Genomic DNA, 22523 nt, shown 5'->3' with positions numbered 1-22523 from the left:
TTGAATTATTCCCATCGGTTGGTGTTGAGAAGGGCAGTGGCATCAGGGTGGGTGTTTGTCGTAAGAGAGAAATGTTCTGACATTGGTCGCAGGTATGGGGTAGCTTCGCATGTTAATTAATGATGAAGATCCTGACAATATGCAGAGGCATGACAGCGTTAAGCCAGTCGAGGCTGCCACTTCCTTTGCATATTAATAGACGCTTCATTATTATTTAATATGACAGCTGCTCTGAGGGCAACCATCAGACCTCGTCTCCATTATTTGCTGTTTTCTGACTCCGACTCTCCTCCTCTGCCGTTCTGTTCTCCATTTGTCGAAATTGGGGCATTGGGCAGGGTGTTTGCTTTCCAACTTGTGTAGGTGTGACTGTCTCCATACCATGCAACACTGGGTCTTGTCCATTAGGCACCAAATGAAAGAAAATTGACTGAAACAGGGATGGACTGCTTGGACTTATCCAATGAGAAACACTCATTTTTTGTTTCCCGTTGCAAAATGTTTTAACATGTTTTCTGTTGCGTGTGCTAATGAACATGACCCTGTTGTGTTGGTGTTTGTTTGTGGCCAAGGAGGATTCTCTGTGTGTGTGTCTAAAAAACCTGTCTGTTTGAATTTTTTAGGGTGAATTTGAAAGAATCCATGATGTCAGTATTTTGTTTGCATAGTACCTAATGCAGATTAGGAGGAGGGTGTGGGATGGGCCTTTTGACATTTACACGTCTAGTCGTTTTAATAGACTTGTTGCGCTGTTCGGAGATCTTGACGCCTCCTTGTTAGATTGAGTGTAAGGTGGGTGCGTGTTATGAGCTATTGATAATAGATTGGCTGAAACAAAATAATTATATGAACAAAGGTTTGAATTTACACTTATATTATGTAAAGATGGGGTTCGGAAGGTGGGGTCAGAGTCCAAAGTCCTTTCTTGGCAGAGATACCTTTCAATAATTTCTCTGAACATCACAATGGCTTCTAGATTAGATCAATGTCTCTGATGATTTGAGCACATTTGGTCAATCATTTGCAATCACAATATACACTAAGTGTACAAAACATTAGGAACACCTTCCTAATATTGAGTTGCACCCCCTTTTGCCCTCAGAACAGACTCAATTTATCGGGTCATGGACTCTACAAGGTGTCGAAAGCGTTCCACAGGGATGCCAATGCCAATGCTTCCCACATTTATGTCAAGTTTGCTGGATGTCCTTTAAGTGGTGGACCATTCATGATGCACATGGAAATCTGTTGAGTGTGAAAAACCCAGCAGCGGTGCAGTTCTTGACCCTCTCAAACCAGTGCACCTGGCACCTACTACCATACCCCATTCGAAAGGAACTTAAATATTTTGTCTTGCCCATTCACTCTCTGAATGGCACACATACACAATCCATGTCTCAATTGTATCAAGGCTTAAAAATCCTTCTTTAACCTGTCTCCTCCCCTTCAACTACACTGACATCAATAAGGGATCATAGCTTTCACCTGGTCAGTATATGTCATGTAAAAAGCAGGTGTTCCTAATGTTTTGTAAACTCAGTGTACATCAAACCTACACTGTAGGTGAAATAAAAATTCTACATGCATACATCACAATGCATCAGTGAATGCCATTTGCTGTACTCTAAAAGTCCTTTATGCCGCACCTGATTTGTGGCGGAATTAATCTTAGTAACAACCCCAGAGGTGATTTCAATATTTACTCTGCAGTCTACTCTGCATACATCTCATTTGGAAAACAGTTGACTCTTGGCCATTAGACAGAAATGAAAGCTGACCTTCAGGCTGGGCAGAGGCCACATTCATTACCAAGCCTCGTGTGTGCGTGTGTGTGTGTGTATGTGCGTTTGTGTATGTGTCGTTCTCATGCATATGGAACAGCAGAGAGGTGCCATTGCAAACGAGCGGGCCTTGGTGACATGATGTATACTGTTCGTCAATATGGTCCCAATGTATTTTAAGATGCAAACGAGGCTTTAAATGATATGCACCTCCATGTCAGTGGCTCAGTTGGTCTCACCATCTGCATATCAGCTGCTGGAGAGAGGAGTGTGTGCTTGTGTGTCTGTGTGTGTGCATTGGGGATTAGATTAGAGTTGGTGATTAGATTAGAGTTTATTAGTCACATGCACAGGGCACGGTGAAATTATTAAGCTCCAACAGTGCCGATCAAAAAGGGCAGGTAAAAACAATAATAATAATAATAATAATAAACATATTGACAACTGTAACAATTAGTGATGCACCGATATGACATTTTTGCCCGATACCGATATCCGATATTTTCCTTTCCAAAAAAAACCTGATACCGACACCCGATATTTCACATTTTAGCGGCCTTTTAAGCATTCTAGTACAGTTAAATAGTTGAAACACACAGACAGACAGACACACACACACACACACACACACACACACACACACACACACACACACACACACACACACACACACACACATACACACACCAAAAAGTTATTTTGTTGGCATTTACATATGTCCCCATTACCAGTAAAACATGATCAAAACCTATTTATTTCACTTACTTGCTGTGTTGTTTTGTTGTTCATATGTTCAGTCTCAACCAGGATTTCATCATACATGTCAAGCAGTGAAGTTTCAACTCTGTCTGTCCATGGCCTCTCTTCGTTGGTGCGCACTGTCACTGTGTCCATTTCCATCTTGTCCAGCTGTGTCTAACATTTCACATAAACCCTATTTCTTGTCTGCATCGAAGTAGCGGTTCTTGTACCTAGCATCGAGCATGGTGGCGACACAATAAAGAGGCTCAGAGAGAATGCCACCAAGTCACTTGTTCACGGCCTCTTGTAGAGTACTTTTGCAAGTTTTAACCCCACGGTCTGTGTCGGCAGTTTTGTTTAGCAGGAGTTTCAATGCCATGACAGAGGGTATCACGTCTGCTGCAGACGTAGTTGAAGAGCTTATTTCTCGAGTCAGTTGTTCGAATGGAGCTTGGAGTGTGCCATTGACATGGCAGCAGCGGTATGAGAACGAGCACATTCTTGAGCATGCGATTTCCTCAGTACGAAATCCTCGTCGACCCACTGTGCTGTCAGACTCAGCATGCTCATGGGGCTGACATTGCTGGTCCAAATGTCAGTCGTGAAGCTAATAGCAGTGACGCCCATAGCAAGTAGCTTGGCGTTAATGGATTTTGCCTTTGAGTTGTCTCGCTGAAATGTTCTTACTCTTTCAAAGGACTGCTCGACTTGAACTTGTTTAGTTGTTGGAAGTGCGCTTAGTATTTTTCTGCTTTTGTTCTGTGTAGTGCTGTATTTTTCGTGGCGTTATTACGTCATCTACCTACGTTATATAGGTATGCACGGCAGCTTTGACATCGGTTTTGCACATCGGAGTTAAACTAGACATTAGGCATTTTTAGCTAATATTGGCCGATTCCTAAATGCTTACCGATATATCGTGTATCGTGCATCCCTAGGGGGGTTGAAGCGATTGGCCAGTCATACAGTTTTTGCCATGACGCTCCTATACTGCCCGCGTCTGAGTGATGGAAGCGTCGAGAACAGGCCGTGGCTCGGGTGGCTGAGATCCTTGATGATCTTCTTGGCCTTCCTGCGACACCTGATGTTGTAGTTGTCCTGGAGGGTAGACAGTGTGCACCCAATGGTGCGTTCGACTGATTGTACCACCCTCTGTAGAGCCTTGCGGTCTGCGGCGGTGGAGTTGCAGTACCAGGCACTGATGCAGCCCAACGGTATGCTCTCAATGGTGCTCCTGTAGAACATGGTGAAGGCCCTCGGGGACAGTATCTGAACGTGGGTGTGCCCAGCCTGGTTCCTCCTGAAGTCCATAATCAGCTCCTTTGTTTTGCTGACGTTGAGGGAGAGGTTTTTTACCTGGCACCACGCCGTCAGAGTACCTACCTCCTTTCTGTAGACCGTCTCGTCGCTGTTGGTAATCAGGCCTACTACTGTTGTGTCGTCAGCGAGCTTGGAGTTGGAACTTTGTGAGGACACGCAGTTGTGGGTTTACAGGGAGTACAGGAGGGGACTGAGGATGCACCCTTGTGGGGACCCCGTGTTGAGGATCAGTGTGGAGGTGGTAATGTTACCTACCTTCACCACCTGGGGACGGCCCGTCAGAAAGTCCAGGACCATGTTGCATAGGAAGGAATTCAATTCTTTGTGGTGAGTCTATGGGCACTATGGTATTGAAGGCCGAGCTATAGTCAATGAATAGTATCCTCACATATGCATTCCTTTTGTCCAAGTTGGTAAGGGTGGTGTGCAGTGCAATGGCTATTGCGTCTTCTGTGGATCTGTTGGGACAGGGCAGTAGGCGAATTGGAGAGGGTCTAGTGTGTTTCCAACTGTTTCCTTTGTACAACTGTTTGCTTGCACCCTTTTCCTCTCATGGGCCTAGACTAATCTTCAAGGAAATGTTCAGTGATGCGTCATTTGATGCATAAAACTGTACTCAAGTCATGCTGTCAACTGTAGCCAAGTTGGAATTAACTTCTTATGTAATTTATTTTGATTGGGAGAAAACTGGGTATTTTGTGTCAACCTGGTCTTTGACTGTACATACTGTAGGTGACTTTTGTTGAAGAGCCTGTTCTTTCTGTAGAACACTGTTTCTATTGCAAAATCTTCATTCTCTTAAAGTGTTTCTCTCAAAAACAGATGGCATTGACCAGAAAGCCCTGGTTTAATTATATGATTAATAAACATTTCACTAATTGCATTTCACTCACCTGAAAACCACTCCTGCAGATGACGCAATCTCGATTGCACTCCACACTGCCCTTGTTCAGAGTCATTCAGAAGTAAAATGAAAATGACATTGAAACTTAAGTTCTTTAAGAATCTGCCTGTTTTGCCCCACGACTGGCCTTGCAAGCCAATGAAAGCCAGAGGAAGACTGTTATGAGCGACTGTGTAGCCCATAAAGAATTTGAATAGCAATGTTGGTCATTATTCAGTTTCTGTGACAGTGGGGTTAAATCTGGTGAATACATTAGATGCTATCATTGAAATTGCCAGAGGCTCAAGACGTTTGTACGTTTTTCTGTATTACTCGTCCTTTACACACACACACACACACACACACACACACACACACACACACACACACACACACACACACACACACACACACACACACACAGACGTATGCATGCATACACACATGTACACACAAGTGTACAGACACTTGCACAAACATACATCCCCACATGCATACACATACCATTAATTACAAACAGAAATAATGGCATCATGTCATTGCATATGTGTTATTCTGGCTCCATCTGTTCAATACAGTGTTTGGGGGGGGGGGGGGGCGACACACCCACTCCGATTCGCATACCGTCCAAACAGATCTGCAGATGATGCAATCTCGATTGCACTCTACACTGATCTCACCCACCTGGACAAAAGGAAGACCTATGTAAGAATGCTGCTATTTGACTACAGCTCAGCATTCAACACTATAATCCTCTCCAAACTCATCACCAAGCTCAGGACCCTGGGACTGAACATTTCCCTCTGCAACTGGATAATGGACTTCCTGACGGGCCGCCCCAGGCGGTGAGGGTAGGCAACATCACCCCCGCCACAGTGACCATCAACACGGGGGCCCCTCAGTACTCCCTGTTCACCCACGACTGCGTGGCCACACATGACTCCAAAACCATCAAGTTTACTGACGACACAGCGGTGGTAGACCTGATCACCGACGATGAGACAGCCAATAGGGAGGTCAGAGAGCTGGCAGTATGGTGCCAGGACAATAACCTGTCCCTCAATGTCAGCAAGACAAAGGAGCTGATAGTGGACTACAGGAAAAGGAAGGGTGAGCATGCACCCATATGCATCAATGGGGCTGTAGTGGAGCAGGTCTGGAGATTCAAGTTCCTCGGTGTCCCCATCACTAAGGAATTAACATACGCCTATCTCAGGATATATAATGAGTTAATATCCGGACGTACCATGTACGATATCCGGAGGGAATCCAAAAATGATATGTGCTTGAAATCAAAATATGGATTTCATATTTGACAAATTATTGAGCATGTGGTGAAAACTCAGAAATCGTCCATCCGAGGTCCATCCAGAGATGGACCTCAGCCAAGACAAGCATATCCAGAATCAATATAGCTTATTATCTCGAGTGTGCTGAGAGAAAACAGATATGCAATGTATACAGTCAGTATTTGTCAACTTGAAGAGAGAAAATAGGATGTCACATATCCCACGATATTGAGGCCATAGGAAATGTCCATGTGTGATATTCGGAGTAATCCCAATATCATATATGTCTAGTAGCAGGGGCGCAACTTTCACTGGGAACGGCTGAGGGGACATGTTCCCCCCCACATTCTGAAATAGCATTTTTGTCCACCCCAGTTTTATCATTGGAATGTGATACAAAACGAGGCAATGGTGTGCTTTAGGACCATGCGGACGCCTCCGAGCGGTGGGGTAGGCTGTTTGGAGTGTTTATCCGACTGGATAAAAAATAAATAATAATATGTCCCCCCACTTCTAAAACCAAAGTTGAGCCCTTGTCTAAAAGACACATCTGGACTCAGAATTTGTCAGCATATGGTGCAAATCCACAAAACTCAAAATATGCATTGGAAATGGTCTGTATTCTCGTGAATATATAAAATATTTAATGTAAAGATATCCTCTGATATGGACAATTTGTTCCCAATGAGAGCTGCAGCCAGACCAGCAATATCCAGTGCTCCAGCCTGCTCTACCTGCAGACTACCAGCCAGACCTGCCTGAGCTGGCACCCTAACTGACACCTGAGGAGACATTCCAGCTAGTGTCTCTCCTGGACCAGATGCCACCGGACCCAACTCCGGGGCTGGTCCCTACACTACCTGCTGCCCTTGTAGACCTGCTTGGCCTGGACATGACGGCCAAGCCAACTCTCCAACCAGAGTCCCACTTGGCTCCTCAGATTCCAGCAGCAGGTGAGCCTTCAGAATCTCTCCTGGACCTGCCAGCATCAGACCAGACTGTGGTTCTGGTCCTGATGTCCACTGTCATCCTGGAGGACCAGTCCAGCCCTATACTGGACCCACTAGCCAACTCAACTCCAGTCCTGGGTCCGCCTCCCTCTCCTGTCCCAGGCCCAACACCATCGGCTGAAGAGCTGGGTCCAGAGCTGGGTCCACGGCCCTCATCGGCCCACAAGGACAGACTAACCTAACTCCACCCACGGGTCCGGTGCCTGTCCCTATCCTCGGCTCATCAGCTGACCCAGCACCAGTCCTGGGTCCACTGCCCAGACCATATCTGGGCCTGCCTCTGCCTCCGGACCTCTATAACTATCCAGCCCCTGTAGGAGAGCCTCCACCTGAGAAGCGCTCTCGCCCCTTTCCAATCAGGGATGCCTGGCCTAATTCCGTGGGACGGCCTCCTCCAACAACCTGGACACCTACAGCAACACAGGCACAGACTGCTCTGACTCCTGCTGGACAGAATTAAATCAAAGACACTATGAGCACCTCTTCCCCCACTGCCCACTCCACACATGCCACTGAAGGGGTGGTGACATGATGAGGCAGGACTTCCACAGTCTTGGTGCCTTACAAACACCACTGGACTTTACAGGGCAGCTACAGAGGACACACATCCACGTCCTCACCAGAGAATTTGAGGTGAAAATATACTTCATACATTTTGTGGCGGCTGTAGAAAATCCTGTCTAAATGTGCATCTCCTCAGGGCATCTGTCCAGTAGACATGTGGGATAAGAGCTTGCTCCAGCCCAGTCCGGGCTCAGTATCCAGCAAGCAGTGGTAGACTGAGGGGATCTCTCATGAACCTCTGCCCTGCACTTCACACAGCTGGACCACTCACCAATGGACCCTTCTCTCCTCCAGTAGCATGTAGTGGGTCCTTGTAAATTTAAGTAGAATTTCTTGGTCAAGGTGTATTGTCTGATATGCTATTATGTGTACTTTTAAAGATGCAGTCTGGGATCTTAAGCACAACAAATTCATAACATGCTGTACGAATTGGATTCGTAGCATTTCATATAAATTGCAAATTATATACAGTTGAAGTCGTAAGTTTACATACACCTTAGCCAAATACATTTACACTCAGTTATTCACAATTCCTGACATTTAATCCTTGTAAAAAATCCCTTTCTTAGGTCAGTTAGGATCAAAACTTTATTTTAAGAATGTGAAATGTCAGAATAATAGTAGAGAGAAGGATTTATTTCAGCTTTTATTTCTTTCATCACATTCCCAGTGGGTCAGAAGTTTACATACACCCAATTAGTATTTGGTAGCATTGCCTTTCAATTGTTTAACTTGGGTCAAACATTTTGGGTAGCCTTCCACAAGCTTCCCACAATAAGTTGGGTGAATTTTGGTCCATTCGTCCTGACAGAGCTGGTGTAACTGAGTCAGGTTTGTAGACATCCTTGCTCGCACACGCTTTTTCAGTTCTACCCACACATTTTCTATGGGATTGAGGTCAGGGCTTTGTGATGGCCACTCCAATACCTTGACTTTGTTGTCCTTAAGCCATTTTGCCACAACTTTGGAAGTATGCTTGGGGTCATTGTCCATTTGGAAGACCCATTTGCGACCAAGCTTTAACTTCCTGACTGATGTCTTGGGATGTTGCTTCAATATATCCACATAATTTTCCTACCTCATGATGCCATCTATTTTGTGAAGTGCACCAGTCTCTCCGGCAGCAAAGCACCCCCACATGATGCTGCCACCCCCGTGCTTCACGGTTGGGATGGTGTTCTTCGGCTTGCAAGCATTCCCCTTTTTCCTCCTAACATAATGATGATCATTATGGCCAAACAGTTCTGTTTTTGTTTCATCAGACCAGAGGACATTTCTCCAAAAAGTATGATCTTTGTCCCCATGTGCAGTTGCAAACCTTAGTCTGGCTTTTTTATGGTGGTTTTGGAGCAGTGGCTTCTTCCTTGCTGAGCGGCCTTTCAGGTTATGTCGATATAGGACTCGTTTTACTGTGGATATATATAATTTTGTACCTGTTTCCTCCACATCTTCACAAGGTCCTTTGCTGTTGTTCTGGGATTGATTTGCATTTTTCGCACCAAAGTACATTCATCTCCAGGAGACAGAACACGTCTCCTTCCTGAGGGGTATGACAGCTGCGTGATCCCGTGGTGTTTTTACTTGCGTACTATTGTTGTACAGATGAATGTGGTACATTCAGGCATTTAGAAATTGCTTCCTTAGAATGAACCAGACTTCTGGAAGTCTCCCATTTTTTTCTGAGGTTGGCTGATTTCTTTTGATTTCCCCAAGATGTTAAGCAAAGAGGCACTGAGTTTGAAGGTAGGCCTTGAAATACATTCACAGGTACACCTCCAATTGACTCAAATGATGTCAATTAGCCTATCAGAAGCTTCTAAAGCCATGACATCATTTTCTGGACTTTTCAAAGCTTTTTAAATGCACAGTCAAGTTAGTGTATGTAAACTTCTGACCCACTGGAATTGTGAAACAGTGAATTATTGTCACACCCTGAACTGAGAGCCGTTTTTCTCTGTTTAGTTAGGTCAGTGTGTGATATGGGGTGGGCATTCTATATATTGTATTTCTTTGTTTTGGCCGATTATGGTTCCTAATCAGAGGCAGCTGTCTATCATTGTCTCTGATTAGGAATCATACTTAGGCAGCCTTTCCCCACCTGTGTTTGTGGGTAGTTGTTTTCTGTTTAGTTATCTGTTGCATGACGGACCTGTTTGCTTTCGTTTTGTTTCTTTGTGTAAGTGTTTTGTTATAGTAATAAATATGAGCACTTACCACGCTGCGTTTTGGTCCCCTTCTCATTGCGACGAAAGCCATTACAATTATAAGTGAAATAATCTGTCTGTTAACAAGTGTTGGAAAAATTACTTGTGTCATGCACAAAGTAGATGTCCTAACCGACTTGCCAAAACTATAGTTTGTTAACACGAAATTTGTGGAGTGGTTGAAAAACTAGTGTACGTAAACTTCCGACTTCAACTGTATTTTTGACGTAATACACAAAAAACAAGGACCCGTTTTGACTTGTGAGCGCCACTTTCAAAACTACTGGCTGAAATTATACAAAAGTTTGTGAGCATCACTTTAAGTTTTCAGGCCATGTATAGAGACTTTCCCTATTAGTCACTATAGGCCTGAAGATGGCTATCAAGTTGTTGATGCACAACCCAAGATGGCTGCCCCCATGGTCATATTGTAGAGCAGGGGTCTTCAACCTTTTCTTGCCCTGGGACCTCCGGCCAGGCAATCTGGCGACTGAGGGACCCCCATCATATGTTTGCAAAACATGTTTTGAATCCGGTGAATGCAACACACTATTACAGCTTATTGTGAAATAGACACAAATTAGGCACACAGGCACACAGAAAGTCCACTTTTTTGTGTGTATTACACAATTTCAACCCCAAGGCATTTTGTGTGTATTACACCATTTTCAACCCCAAGGCATTTTGTGTGTATTACACAATTTTCTTTCTTCATAAAGCATTCGTGCACAATACAAAAATTCCAAATAATGGTGGATATCATTAGCTAGGCTAGCTAGGTGGCTAAAGTTAGTTAGGCTAAGGGTTAAGGTTAGTGGTTAGGTTAGGTTTAGGGGTTAAGGTTAGGGTTAGTTAACATGCTAGCTAAGTAGATAAAGGGTTAGGTTTAGGAGTTAGGTTAAAGGGTTAGGGAAAGGATTAGCTAACATGCTAAGTAGTTGCAAAGTAGCTCAAAAGTAGCAAGGCAGCTAATTAGTGAAAGAGTTATCCATAATGAGTTTCATACAACCTTTGGTTTGCTAGACGTTCAAATTATACACCCACCCATCCTCCCCGACCAGCCTCCCTCTTATTGTTTCTGTATTAAGTAACGTACTGTCTTTATCTGTGATTGAAATGCACTGTATACAAAATTGTGTACTGCACAAGAAAAAATGTACTATTTCCAATAATCAATTTGTGTCTATTTCACAATAATCTGTTATACTGGTTTGGTGAATGATAATGGCAAGGACAAATAATCAACATTTTAAAATGAATACATTTGGTAGATAGTTGTTCATTCTAATGACCTCCCCACATTACACACTGAACAAAAATATAAACGCAACAAGTGTTGGTCCCATGAACAGAAATGAAACATCCCAGAATTATTTTGTTGAAACTCACAAAAATATTATTTATCTTATTTCTGCACTAATTTGTTTACGTCTCTGTTATTGAGCATTTCTCATTTTCCAAGATAATCCATCCACTTGACAGGTGTGGCATATCAAGAAGCTGATTAAACAGGTGCACATTGTGCTGGGACAGTAAAAGGCCACTCTAAAATGTGCAGGTTTGTCTCACAACACAATGCCATAGATGTCCGAAGTTTCACGGAGCATGCAATTGGAATGCTGACTGCTGTAATGTCCACCTGAGCTGTAGCCAGAGAATTGAATGTTCGTTTCTCTACCATAAGCTGCCTCCAACGTTGTTTTAGAGAATTTGGCAGTACGTCCAACTTCTTCACCGGTGGGTTGTACATACCCACAGCTGATGAAACTGTGGGTTTGTACAACAGAAGAATATCTGCACAAACTGTCAGAAACCATCTCAGGGAGACTGAAGTTCGGCGTCGTAATGGCTTCAGTGGGTAAATGCTCACTTTCGATGGCCACCGCAGAGCTGAAGAAGTGTGCTCTTCACATATGAATCCCGGTTTCAACTGTACTGGGCAGATGGCATTGTGTGGTCGAGCGGTTTTCTGATGTCAACATCGTGAACATGGTGGCAGTGGGGTTATGATATGGGCAGGCATAATTTACAGACAACGAACAAAATTAAATGTATCTATGGTTGAATGCACAGAGATACCGTGACGAGATCCTGAGGCCCACTGTCGTGCCATTCATCCGCTGGCCATTACCTCATGTTTCAGCATGATAATGCACGGCCTGATGTCGCAAGGATTTGTACACAATTCCTGGAAGCTGAAAAAAATGCAGATCCTCGTTTGAATACCCCTGTTCAAGAGGCCTACTGTTCACACATTAACGTAGTCACCTAGCATGCTAACACTATGCTAGCCGCTAATTGTATACTGCATATATCACTGTGCTATGTAGCCGAGCGTGCCAGCTGCTGTTGTACATATTACTGTGTGCTATGTTAGCCATATTTGCCAATGCCGCTGGCCTTGCTAATGTTAGAATGGCAGTTGTGCTACTACATACTGTGCAGTGCATTACACCCGCCAGCCCATGGACTAGCTAGCGTGCTAGCTCATTGCTTTGTATATATTGTTCCCTTTGGGTGCTATGCTCGTTTATTAGCCTATGATACAAGCTGCTGTATGATGCCTTGATGTAACATTGCATATTGCCATAGCACATTGTGACTGCATAGTTATCTGGTATGCTATTGCTATCATGTACATTCTCTATTGTCATTATACAGTCACTAGCCTGTTATTACCACAATGTAAATACATTCTCTGTATTTCTCTCTCTTGTAGAAACCATGACCACTAGTTCCCTCCTCTGTAAAGTTGTGCATGTGTGCCTTCCTTGGGTGTGGAGTAAAGTGTGAATTGTATCCTTGTCTCCTGCTAGTCATTATCAGTCCTTTTATCGGGACTCTGGGACAGTTGTACCTATACTAACCTATTTCGGAGCCCACCGACTAACAGTTGGCGCCCTTCTTTTTTTGGCCTTCAGAAAAGCCATATACACTGATAGTACAAAACATTAGCTACACCTTCCTAAAATTGAGTTGCACCCCCTTTTGCCCTCAGAGCAGCGCATGTGCACGTGAATTTGTTTACAGGTCCTCACTCACACAAAGACATGCATGCAGATACCAATGCAGGTATGAATACATATGCAGATGCACACCGGCACAGACACACACACACACACACACATAGACACACACAGACACTTACTTAAGCAAGGTGAGTATCAGAGTTTGCAGATCTCATCTACATACAGCTTGTGTTGAACCAAAGCTGTACATTTGTATAGCTGTCCTCTCCGGTGTGGTGTGTTAAGGGCTGACAGCGGCAGCGGCGGCAGCTGCCAACGCGGCCATCGCCGAAGCCATGAAGGTGAAGAAGATCAAGCTGGAGGTGATGAGTGGCTACCACGGCAACGCCAACCAGCATGGGGCAGACAGTGAGAACGGAGACGTCAGCTCCAGTGTGGGTGAGTCAGTCATTGTGCCCTTCACACACACACACACACACACGCAAGCGTACAGGTGCATGCAGGTCTTCACACTCACACAAAGACATGCATGCAGATAGCAATGCAGGTATGAATACATATGCAGACGCACACCGGTACAGACACATAAATAAGCAAGGCGAGTATCAGAGTTTGCAGATCTCATCTACATACAGCTTGTGTTGAACCAAAGCTGTACATTTGTATAGCTGAATTCCACTACAAGCCACTACAAGCTTGTATCCAGGCTGTATCACAACCGGCCGTGATTGGGAGTCGCATAGGGCGGCTCAAAGATACTCTCAAGCTAAGGTACTGGATTCCAAACATACCAATTGCCAGTGTGGAGCAGAGTGTAGACAGTTCAGAGAATACAGGTTCAGTTCAAACATCTACAAAATATCCTTATATGTTCACTGCAGTTCTACCTTGGCTAATAGATTAAGTTGGATGTCTATAAAACAATTGTATCATTATTTGCATTTGTCCACGTCTTTGTAATGCAATGGTACATTCTATCTGTAAAGTATTTTTCTCTACTGCACTGTAAAATCCCCCGCCTTCATATCCAATCTAAAAACAACACAGACATTGTTAATACAAAGTTTAATCCATGAACACTATCCCAAAGCTATTAGCCATAAACTCAGTCTCTAATTTATTTTATTTAATCACAGCAAGAGCATTGCTTTTTCAATATGTGCCATTTCAATTAATTATTAGCCCACAAATGCAGACGGATTTTGCTCATATCACCACCGAGCCACTTAGCGTATTGTGGAAAATTATAATATAGTGTTGAATTATTATGAGCCCATTACAAATTATAGGCTCCATGTAATCCCTAAAGCTTTGATTCACTAAATAGTGTTTTCGATTCACTTACTCTTACTAAGTGTCTCGACAGAAGTACTTGACGCTGTATATTTGGGTAAAAACAGGATGCTGTCACTAAGCAGATTGAACAAAGCACAATTCATGAGCTCTGAGGTCATCAATCCCCAAAAAATGAAAACGGGTCTACGACCAATAAGAAAACGAGGCTACGAGGTCACCGAAATCAAGATAAATGGGAATAAGAACAGCAAGGCTACGGCAATGGAGCTAATAAGAAACTGTTTTATCTTTTTACAATTTAAATTGTAACCTTGAGCACACGGCCAGCCAGCCAGCAACACATAAGAAAGCACTCCCTGAAGAATCATAATTCTGTTGAAGGGAGCAGCGGTGTGTGAGTGTGAGTGCCATTGCGTGTGTATGTGTGTGTGTGTGTGTGTGTGTGTGTGTGTGTGTGTGTGTGTGTGTGTGTGTGTGTGTGTGTGTGTGTGTGTGTGTGTGTGTGTGTGCGTGTGTGTGTATGCATATCTGTGTTTATTTCTCTTGATAGGCATATGTGTGTGTGTCTGTGTGTGTGCATGTGCATGGGTGTGTGTGTGTGCATGTGTGTTTGTGTGTGTGGGTGGGTGCGCCGGTCACGACATTAGCCCCCTGAATGAAATATATGACGGTGATGCCTCTTGGACCCATCCACAATCAATTGGATTATTTTCCTTTAATATTTACTTGCAGCGATGAGTTGCTCGTGTGCATGGTGATGAACAGTCTGCCACTGGTGTTTGAAGGTGACCTGTCACTGCGTATGGACAAATCTCTCTCGCAGAAATGTAGAAAATAAATCATTAGGGGCTAGGCAGGCAGACAGAGGCCCTATCTCTCTTTCTCTCTCCTCCTTCTCTCTTTCTATCTCGCCTGTCTCGAATTCTCTCTCCTTCTCTCCCCTCTCACTCACTCTCCCTGGATTTAAATTGGCCTCAGATTTATGATTTGAATTAATGCTTCGTTTGGTCAAAGGAATGGCTTGCTGAGACAAATTATGTTTGGTACTGAGGCCATCCTTATATTGATTACTGGGTGTCGCAGCAATCTCTTGTTTATATCAGCCACTCTCATGTGACAGGGGTGGCCAGCAGAAGTCATCTAGATAATCCACAGGAGATACAGTAAAGTCTCTTCAGATGGAAGAAAGGAGCAGAGAGAGAAAGGAACATTTACTGGGTAAAGTATGTGTCATCATTTAGTTTGAGCGAATCACACAACTGCGAGGAGTGGATCCTTAAAAGAGGTGAACAAGACATGTAAGGCACACGCACGGGGGAGGGTTATAGGGAAGGTGTTGTGGGAGATGATTGGTTGGTGCCAATGCCTATGCGCCGTATTGGCTAAAGAAGGCCACACCAGACTCTTTCTCTTTTGGGCGGAAGTGTCTGGGAACTAAATTAGTATAGTATAGTCTTATCAGATGGACAACGTAAAGAGAGCAACGTTTAAGCAATGTTTAAAAAGGGAAAGCCAACACTTCTTCCACATTTAAAATAGAAAAAACAACGTTCTGTCAATGTTTCAATTGCTAGTTGCACATAAAGGTTTGTTAAAATAGACCAGGGAGGGTCAGCTATTGTAAAGGTGAATTTCTTCTCAATTACTTATCTGGTTAAATGTAATAGCCATATTTGCGAAGGGATCTCTTTCATTGCTAGGGAACATTTATTGCGTTAAAACAACAACAACAACAAAAACTGATCTTTTGACACATACCATGAAGAGCATAAATGTTTTGCTCATGTTTGCAATATAATCTGCTTCACTCTCAGCACTCAGGGCCTCGCTTAGGATATTGCTTAGGCTAATGCCTATACTTCCCTGCAGTACTTAGTCCCATGTCTAGCTTGGATTCCTGCATGCCTAATATGTCCTGGTCTATAGTCCATTATGCCTGTGGAATCCAGGCCTCTAAATCACTTGACAGATATAGCTGTATGACTGTGTAAGAGGGGAACTTGATTTGGCCACTGCCTTGTTGGTCTCTGTTGGTCTGGACTCAATGCAGGGCAGTGCTGATGAGGAAGTGAATAAATGCTGTTTTAAAGAGAGAGAGAGAGAGAGAGTGTGTGTGAATAGAAATAAAATAAAATAGTAATTCAGAAGGGTTGAAGGTGATAATGAGATTGTATAATACTACTACTTGTTCTAGATAAAGGAAGAGACAGAGGCAGAGGCAGAGACAGAGGGGTAAATGCAGGCATAGACAGAGGTATAGAAACAAGGCAGACACAAAAGCAGAGACAGAGAAATAAAGACAAATACAGAGGTAATGTTAGAGGCAGAGGCAGGGACAGAAATAAAGGCAGGGACAAAGGCAGAGACAGAGACAGACGCAGAAACAGAGAAAGGGACAGAGGCAGAGAAAGACAGAGCTAGAGACTGTGAAGGACACCCTGTTCTGTTGGTGGAGTTGGATTGCTGTGTGTCTGCCGTCATTGTGTTGATGTCAATGGAACAGGCTAATGTTTCTCTCCCACACATGAAATATTAATCACATTGTTTCCCCTATATTGATATTCGTTGTCGCCACTAATTTTCAGGGTTGTTAAAATGTTTTCAGTGTACACTTAAATGACTAAAGCCAGATATAAAGTGTGTACTGGAGCTATTGGAGCTATGTATTGTTTAATAAGATCATCTTTGAACACTAACAATCACCAAAATAAAAACTAGATTGTCAGGGAGAATCTAAAATTCATTAAAATGTCATGGCATGGGGCCCCGACTGATTTTGCTATGTTTAAGTCACTTAAATAGCATAAGAACACGGCATGAGCCATGGCAAAATGTGTAGAATTGCAGGAAACTAGCTTTAAACTGTAAAATGTTCTCTCCACCCAATGTCAAAATGTGTAGAATTGGAGGAAATTACATTGCAACATTTTGTCTCTGTGGCTAAGAGAAGGGCCGTTAAAATGTTGGGTTGGAGACGGCACCATTGGCCTTGTCCACTCTGACACCCCGCCCCCAAACCCCAATAACCTTGCCAACTCTGCTGAAAAAAAGCCTAGGGGAAACACTGAATCACAATTAGACCTTCCTGTTTGCATCAACGTTATTATTTATCAGGAAAAACATCCAGCTAGCTCAACTCAACCCAGCCAAGTGACCACACATCCTGTCAAAGGGGAGGAAGGGAGGGAGAGAGCGTGTGTGTGAGAGTGAGCTTGTTCTCTGATTAGACGTTTGTCTCTCGCTCTCTTTGATTCTCCCTGACAGTCTTGTGAAGGAGGTGGTGTGTGTGTGTGTGTGTGTGTGTGTGTGTGTGTGTGTGTGTGTGTGTGTGTGTGTGTGTGTGTGTGTGTGTGTGTGTGTGTGTGTGTGAGCGTCCATGTTGCTTTTAAAGGGGGCTCAGAGGCCCTCACAATTGTGTACAATGTGGATTGTTCCTGTGGCTGTCAGGATATGCCACAATTACAGATCACAAAACCAGGTTAGAGCACGTGTGGCACTAGGCCTTTCAGTGGGATAAACAGCCAGCCAGCCAGCCAGCCATTCAATCCCAACGCCCTGACCCCAACCACAACCTTCATTACCGGGACAGAAAACATTGTCAGCTGCTGCCCACTAACAAAAACCTGCCAATTTGTTTTTCAGGAGTGAGAAAAGAAAAGAAGTGTTTAAGACCATGAGCCAGTAGAACAGAGAAGAGAAGAAAACACCCCTCTCTTTACTGTTTTCTCTTTTCAAGCCCCTCCCCCCTCTCTAAAATAGACATGACTGGTTCAGTGTCAGATTCTCTGGGAACCGTAATTAGTAAGATCGTATCATGTATCGCTGTTGATGCTCTCTATGTTGTGGAGCTCCATCTCTTTCTCTTCCTCTCTAACCCCCATTCTCTGGCCTGACTCCACCTCGCCGCGGTGACGGTAATGGCCTTACATTTGGTCTGTAATTAGGTGTGGGAATTCCATCCGTCATCAACCAGACAATGCTGTCATGTACATCTTAAAGGGATAACGCGAGATTTCAAAATTAGGTCGTTTATCTACTTACCCAGAGTCAGACGAACTCATGGAAACCATTTTTATGTCTCTGCGTGCAGTTTGGAGATGATTGAAGTTAGCATATTGTTAGCTTAGCGCAATTGCTGGAAGTCTCCCGGTATAGTAGCCAGCTCCTCACATAAGCAGGACAATAGACCTTCTAAATACTCCAAAACTAGGTGGTTGGTCATTTATAGTATTACAAAGCTATACATAGTAATCTATTTTTTGTAAATGTATCTAATAATAACAACAAACTATCCACTATCCACTTCTTCATTCTTTTGTGTGTGCGTGTGTGTGTGTGTGTGTGTTGCCGAGCTGGCTGGGGCCCCTGAGAGGGCTCCGTGAGGAGGAGACCACAGCTGTACACAGCGAGCAACTAATTGGCCCTTATCTGGCTGTCCCATTCATCTTCATTTTTTACCAATTACTGAGCATTATCTGTGTTCTCAGTTGGCTATGGGACTTAATCCTTTTTGGTTAAGCTGCTTGTGGCAGCTTGCAAAATTTAAAATGGGGAAGGAGAGAGAGAGGAGGGAGGAGGGAGAAGGGGAGCAGAAGTCACAGCGATAAACAAACTCGGGAAACTTCCCATCACCTCTCCCCCCTCGGAGGAAAGAATCAATAAACAATGACATCACGTGAAGGAGAGAACAAAGAGAGGGATAAAGAGAGAGAGAGAAAGACACAGATAAAGAGAGAGAGATGGGGGAAAGGACAGGGGGAGAGAATCAATTATCGGCATTATAATTCAGGTCCTTGTTTGCAAACGCAGCGGCCTCATTGATTAAGCTTGCTCCGGTTGCTCTTGCCATTATTGACTTGTTAAAACCATATTTTCTCCTCATCAGTGGGTTTCATGTTTGCGGTCGTCAGCAGGCAGATAACAATTCTTTTAAAAGGTCTTCATCAATTATTCAGGGTGTATTCATTTTGGCAAGCTCCAAATGCCCCATGTTAAGTTTTGGTGTGTGTGTGTGTGTTTTTTCCCCATAGCAGCAGAGAATTGAACCAGGACACATTGTTCCTCCAGACGGTACATCAACAGAGTTAGCCCTTATTATCTGAGATCAATGTTTAACTAGGTTTCTCTCTATATGGGGTAAACACTAAGATAGGCCATATGGCATTGATTGTATTGCAAACTGGGTTAGAATATATGTTAATTGTTGTACTCTGTAGAATGTCTTTCTTTTTATGTATGTGTCTGTGTCTGTGTGTTATGGTTTAGTAGAGGAACAACAATTAAACCATTGTTATTACAATAAATACATTACAGGATGTAGAAATTACTGTGCATTAAATCACCCATAATAATCCTAGAAAATAATCCTAGATATGATATCAAAAGCAAACCTGGATAAATAAATGTAGAATAATAAATACTCTAAATAAAATAAGTCCATCTTTACGCAGTGCCTCCTACTCTTTGATAGGGATATTTTTTGGTCACAAGCTCTGCACCAGCTGTCAACCAAGCTTCACTGCTGCAATTTAATTAGTCAGTTTATGTCTTTCTAATAATAAAGCTCTCAGGGTGGAAGGACACATCTAGCCACTAGCTAGTGCCTGGCTTTGTTAGCCATGTTAGCCTCCTTAGCACCGGTGGCCTAGGATGTTAGCTTGGTTAATACTTGTAAAATTACTTTCTTAATTGTGCCTGAGGAGATAAATAAAGTTTCATCAAACTGAACTTAATTAGCACTGATGGTCTAGGATGTTAGCCTGATTAGCACTGGTTGCCTAGGATGTTAGCTTGGTTAGCATTGGGTAGCCTAGGACTCTAGCTTGGTTAGTGCTGGTGGCCTGGTCTAGGACATGAACTTAGCACTGAACTGGTGGCCTAAGGCATTGACTGTCTGTCTGACTGCCTGCCCTCCTGCAGACAGACAGACAGACATACATACAGACATACTATATAGACTGAACAAAGCTGTACAGCAGGATTTGTCTCTCTCTCTCTCCCTTTCTTCTCTCTCCCTCTCTTCCTCCTGGGCTTTGGTCCTCCCAACCTCTCTATTAGTGACTCAGGCCCAGGGGAGTCAGGTGACAGATAAAGCAGAGAGCGTCACACACATTTTTATTTCAAAAGATAAACTCGATAATCTTAAATGTATTTTAATGAAGTCAAATGTCCTCGTTCTAATTTCGCTTGCGTTCGGCTGTTAAGCATCTGCGTTAAAATTTGAATATGTATTATGGGGGAAATGTGTGGAGGCACACAAATGCAGATATAGATTAGAATATCAAGGAGAATTGATTAAACATTATTCCTGTAAGGATCCATATCAAGTTCTGTCATCTTTGAGTGGCAGTGGTGGTGTGGCAGTCTTATTAGAGCTGTGAGAGAGAGAGCAAGAGGGAGAAAGAGAGAGAGAGAGAGACAAAAGAAGAGAGAAAGGGAGAGGTAGAGAGGATCATCACAGAGATAGGGGGAGAGAGGAAGACAGAGTAAAAAAGTGTGGCACGCTACACAAACCACATGTCATGCAAATATTTGTACAACTGTCTCTTGCGGTTACCTCACCACGACAGGGGCACGGTTAAATAAAAACAACTGACCAGTCGACTTGTCAGCCCTCATCAACATTAAGGCTTCCTTCTTCATTAATTGGAGTGATTAATATGAAGGGCTTTGATGCAGCGGGTGATGCATGCGTCGTTGCTGTCCCCTTTGTAGCATCCACTGTCAGGTTGCATTTAGCAGGGATAGGGGCTGACCTTTGGGGAGTGAAGAGATCAAGGCAATTTGAAAAGACAGTGTCACTTGGGTTCAATGTGATACTGTGTAATAGATGACATTCCAACCTTTCACTGATGACGGGCTTTCGCAGGTTTTTTGAGTGATGTGAAATAAAGTGGTTATAAGGGCACATGGCGAGACCCAGATGCAGACACAGGAGGCAGATGGTTAGAGTCCAAGATGTTTATTAACAATCCAAAAGGGGTAGGCAAGAGAATGGTCGTGGACAGGCAAAAGGTCAAAACCAGTTCAGAGGTGCAGAATGGCAGGCAGGCTCGAGGTCAGGGCAGGCAGAATGGTCAGATAGGCGGGAATGGAGTCCAGAAAAACAGGCAAAGGTCAAAACTGGGAGGACTAGTAAAAGAGAATAGAAAAGCAGGAGCACGGGGAAAACACGCTGGTTGACTTGAACATACAAGACTAACTGTCACAGAGAGACAGGAAAAACAGGGATAAATACACCAGGGAAAATAAGTGACACCTGGAAGGGGTGGAAACAATCACAAGGACAGGTGAAACAGATCAGGGCGTGACAGTGGTATTGAAATATGCATGCATGGGGCTGTGAACGCATTTGAATGTTACTGATGTTGATAGAGTCATTTCACAACAAACACAAACAAAGATGGAGGAGAGTAAGTACTTGTGTCGTGTAAAAATATAAATACAGTACCAGTCAAAAGTTTGGACACACCTACTCATTCCAGGGTTTTTCTATATTTTGTCATGACTTTCCCTCCTGGGTGAGGATCAAAGAGAGCCACTCCCCCCCTCTCTCCCACAAGAGAGGAAGGGGGGAGTGGGGCCGATTCTATGACTTTAACGACCGGTCATAAACTTTCTCTCTCTGGATCTGCAGTATGGAGAAGTAAAAAATAATTTATGTAGCGAGAGAATCTGGCGCCAAAACTCCAACATCCAAAAGTGGATAATGAAACAATATTTCCAACATAAAGAATGTGGGAAATGGTTGGTGGGGATCAAAACAATAAATCCTGTCAAACGTGTATTGTTTTGTGATATCATTAAGGATGGTATAACTAAATATCTGTAACTCTAAGAATGTATATGTCCCAGTTATCAGATTTACATCTAAATGTTGTAAAACATATATGATTAAATATGAAACTATTTGTGAGAAGATGAAATGTGATTTTAGCCTTCTAAATGAGATAACTGTTTTTCATAAGAACTTTTGCCAAGTCAGTAACCACGCCCACGTGAGCACAGAGATAGGGGCCATGTCATGGATCCGTCCTCCAAGGCGAGTGCATAAAAGGACTGCTAACAAAATTTACATTAGACCAAGCAGGCGGACGGTGTTGAGCCGGACGTTACGAGTGGTTAGACGCTACGAGACCAGAAAGTGTGGAGAGGTGGCTACACGTTGAAATGGTTTAAAACTACAAGACCAGAAAATGGTTACAAACTTTGAAACTTTCAACAAAGAAGAAGACTAGACTAAGACATGCACCGTCTGCAGCTCTACATGTACAGTTATCTAGAAGATCTTTTCAAACTACCATTGGAACGTCTGATGTATTCAGTCTAACGAACACTCAGAGACAAAGAAGCCTACAATTGACGACATTGTGACCTCTGCTGGACAACCAGAGACTTACATAACCAGAGAATTTCTGTCTAACTATTCGTCACAGACGGATCGAGTGAATTCAACAGAGAGACAAC

The 22523-nt window shown here is 43.5% G+C and overlaps 1 protein-coding gene across 4 annotated transcripts in view; it reads left to right on the top strand.

Annotated features, from left to right (window-relative positions):
- Positions 1–22523, top strand: part of LOC115160586 (dachshund homolog 1) — a 262703-nt gene that overhangs the window by 154007 nt on the left and 86173 nt on the right. For all 4 annotated transcript variants that reach the window (XM_029710747.1, XM_029710746.1, XM_029710745.1 and 1 more), the window contains exon 3: positions 13047–13199. In XM_029710747.1, coding sequence (XP_029566607.1) covers positions 13047–13199 — 153 coding nt within the window. The remainder of the gene's footprint in view (positions 1–13046; positions 13200–22523) is intronic.

This window comes from Salmo trutta, chromosome 24 (genome assembly GCF_901001165.1).
Source record: "Salmo trutta chromosome 24, fSalTru1.1, whole genome shotgun sequence".
NCBI lineage: Eukaryota > Metazoa > Chordata > Actinopteri > Salmoniformes > Salmonidae > Salmo > Salmo trutta.
Note: the sequence above shows the minus strand (reverse complement) of the source record. Positions and strands in the feature narration are given on the sequence as shown.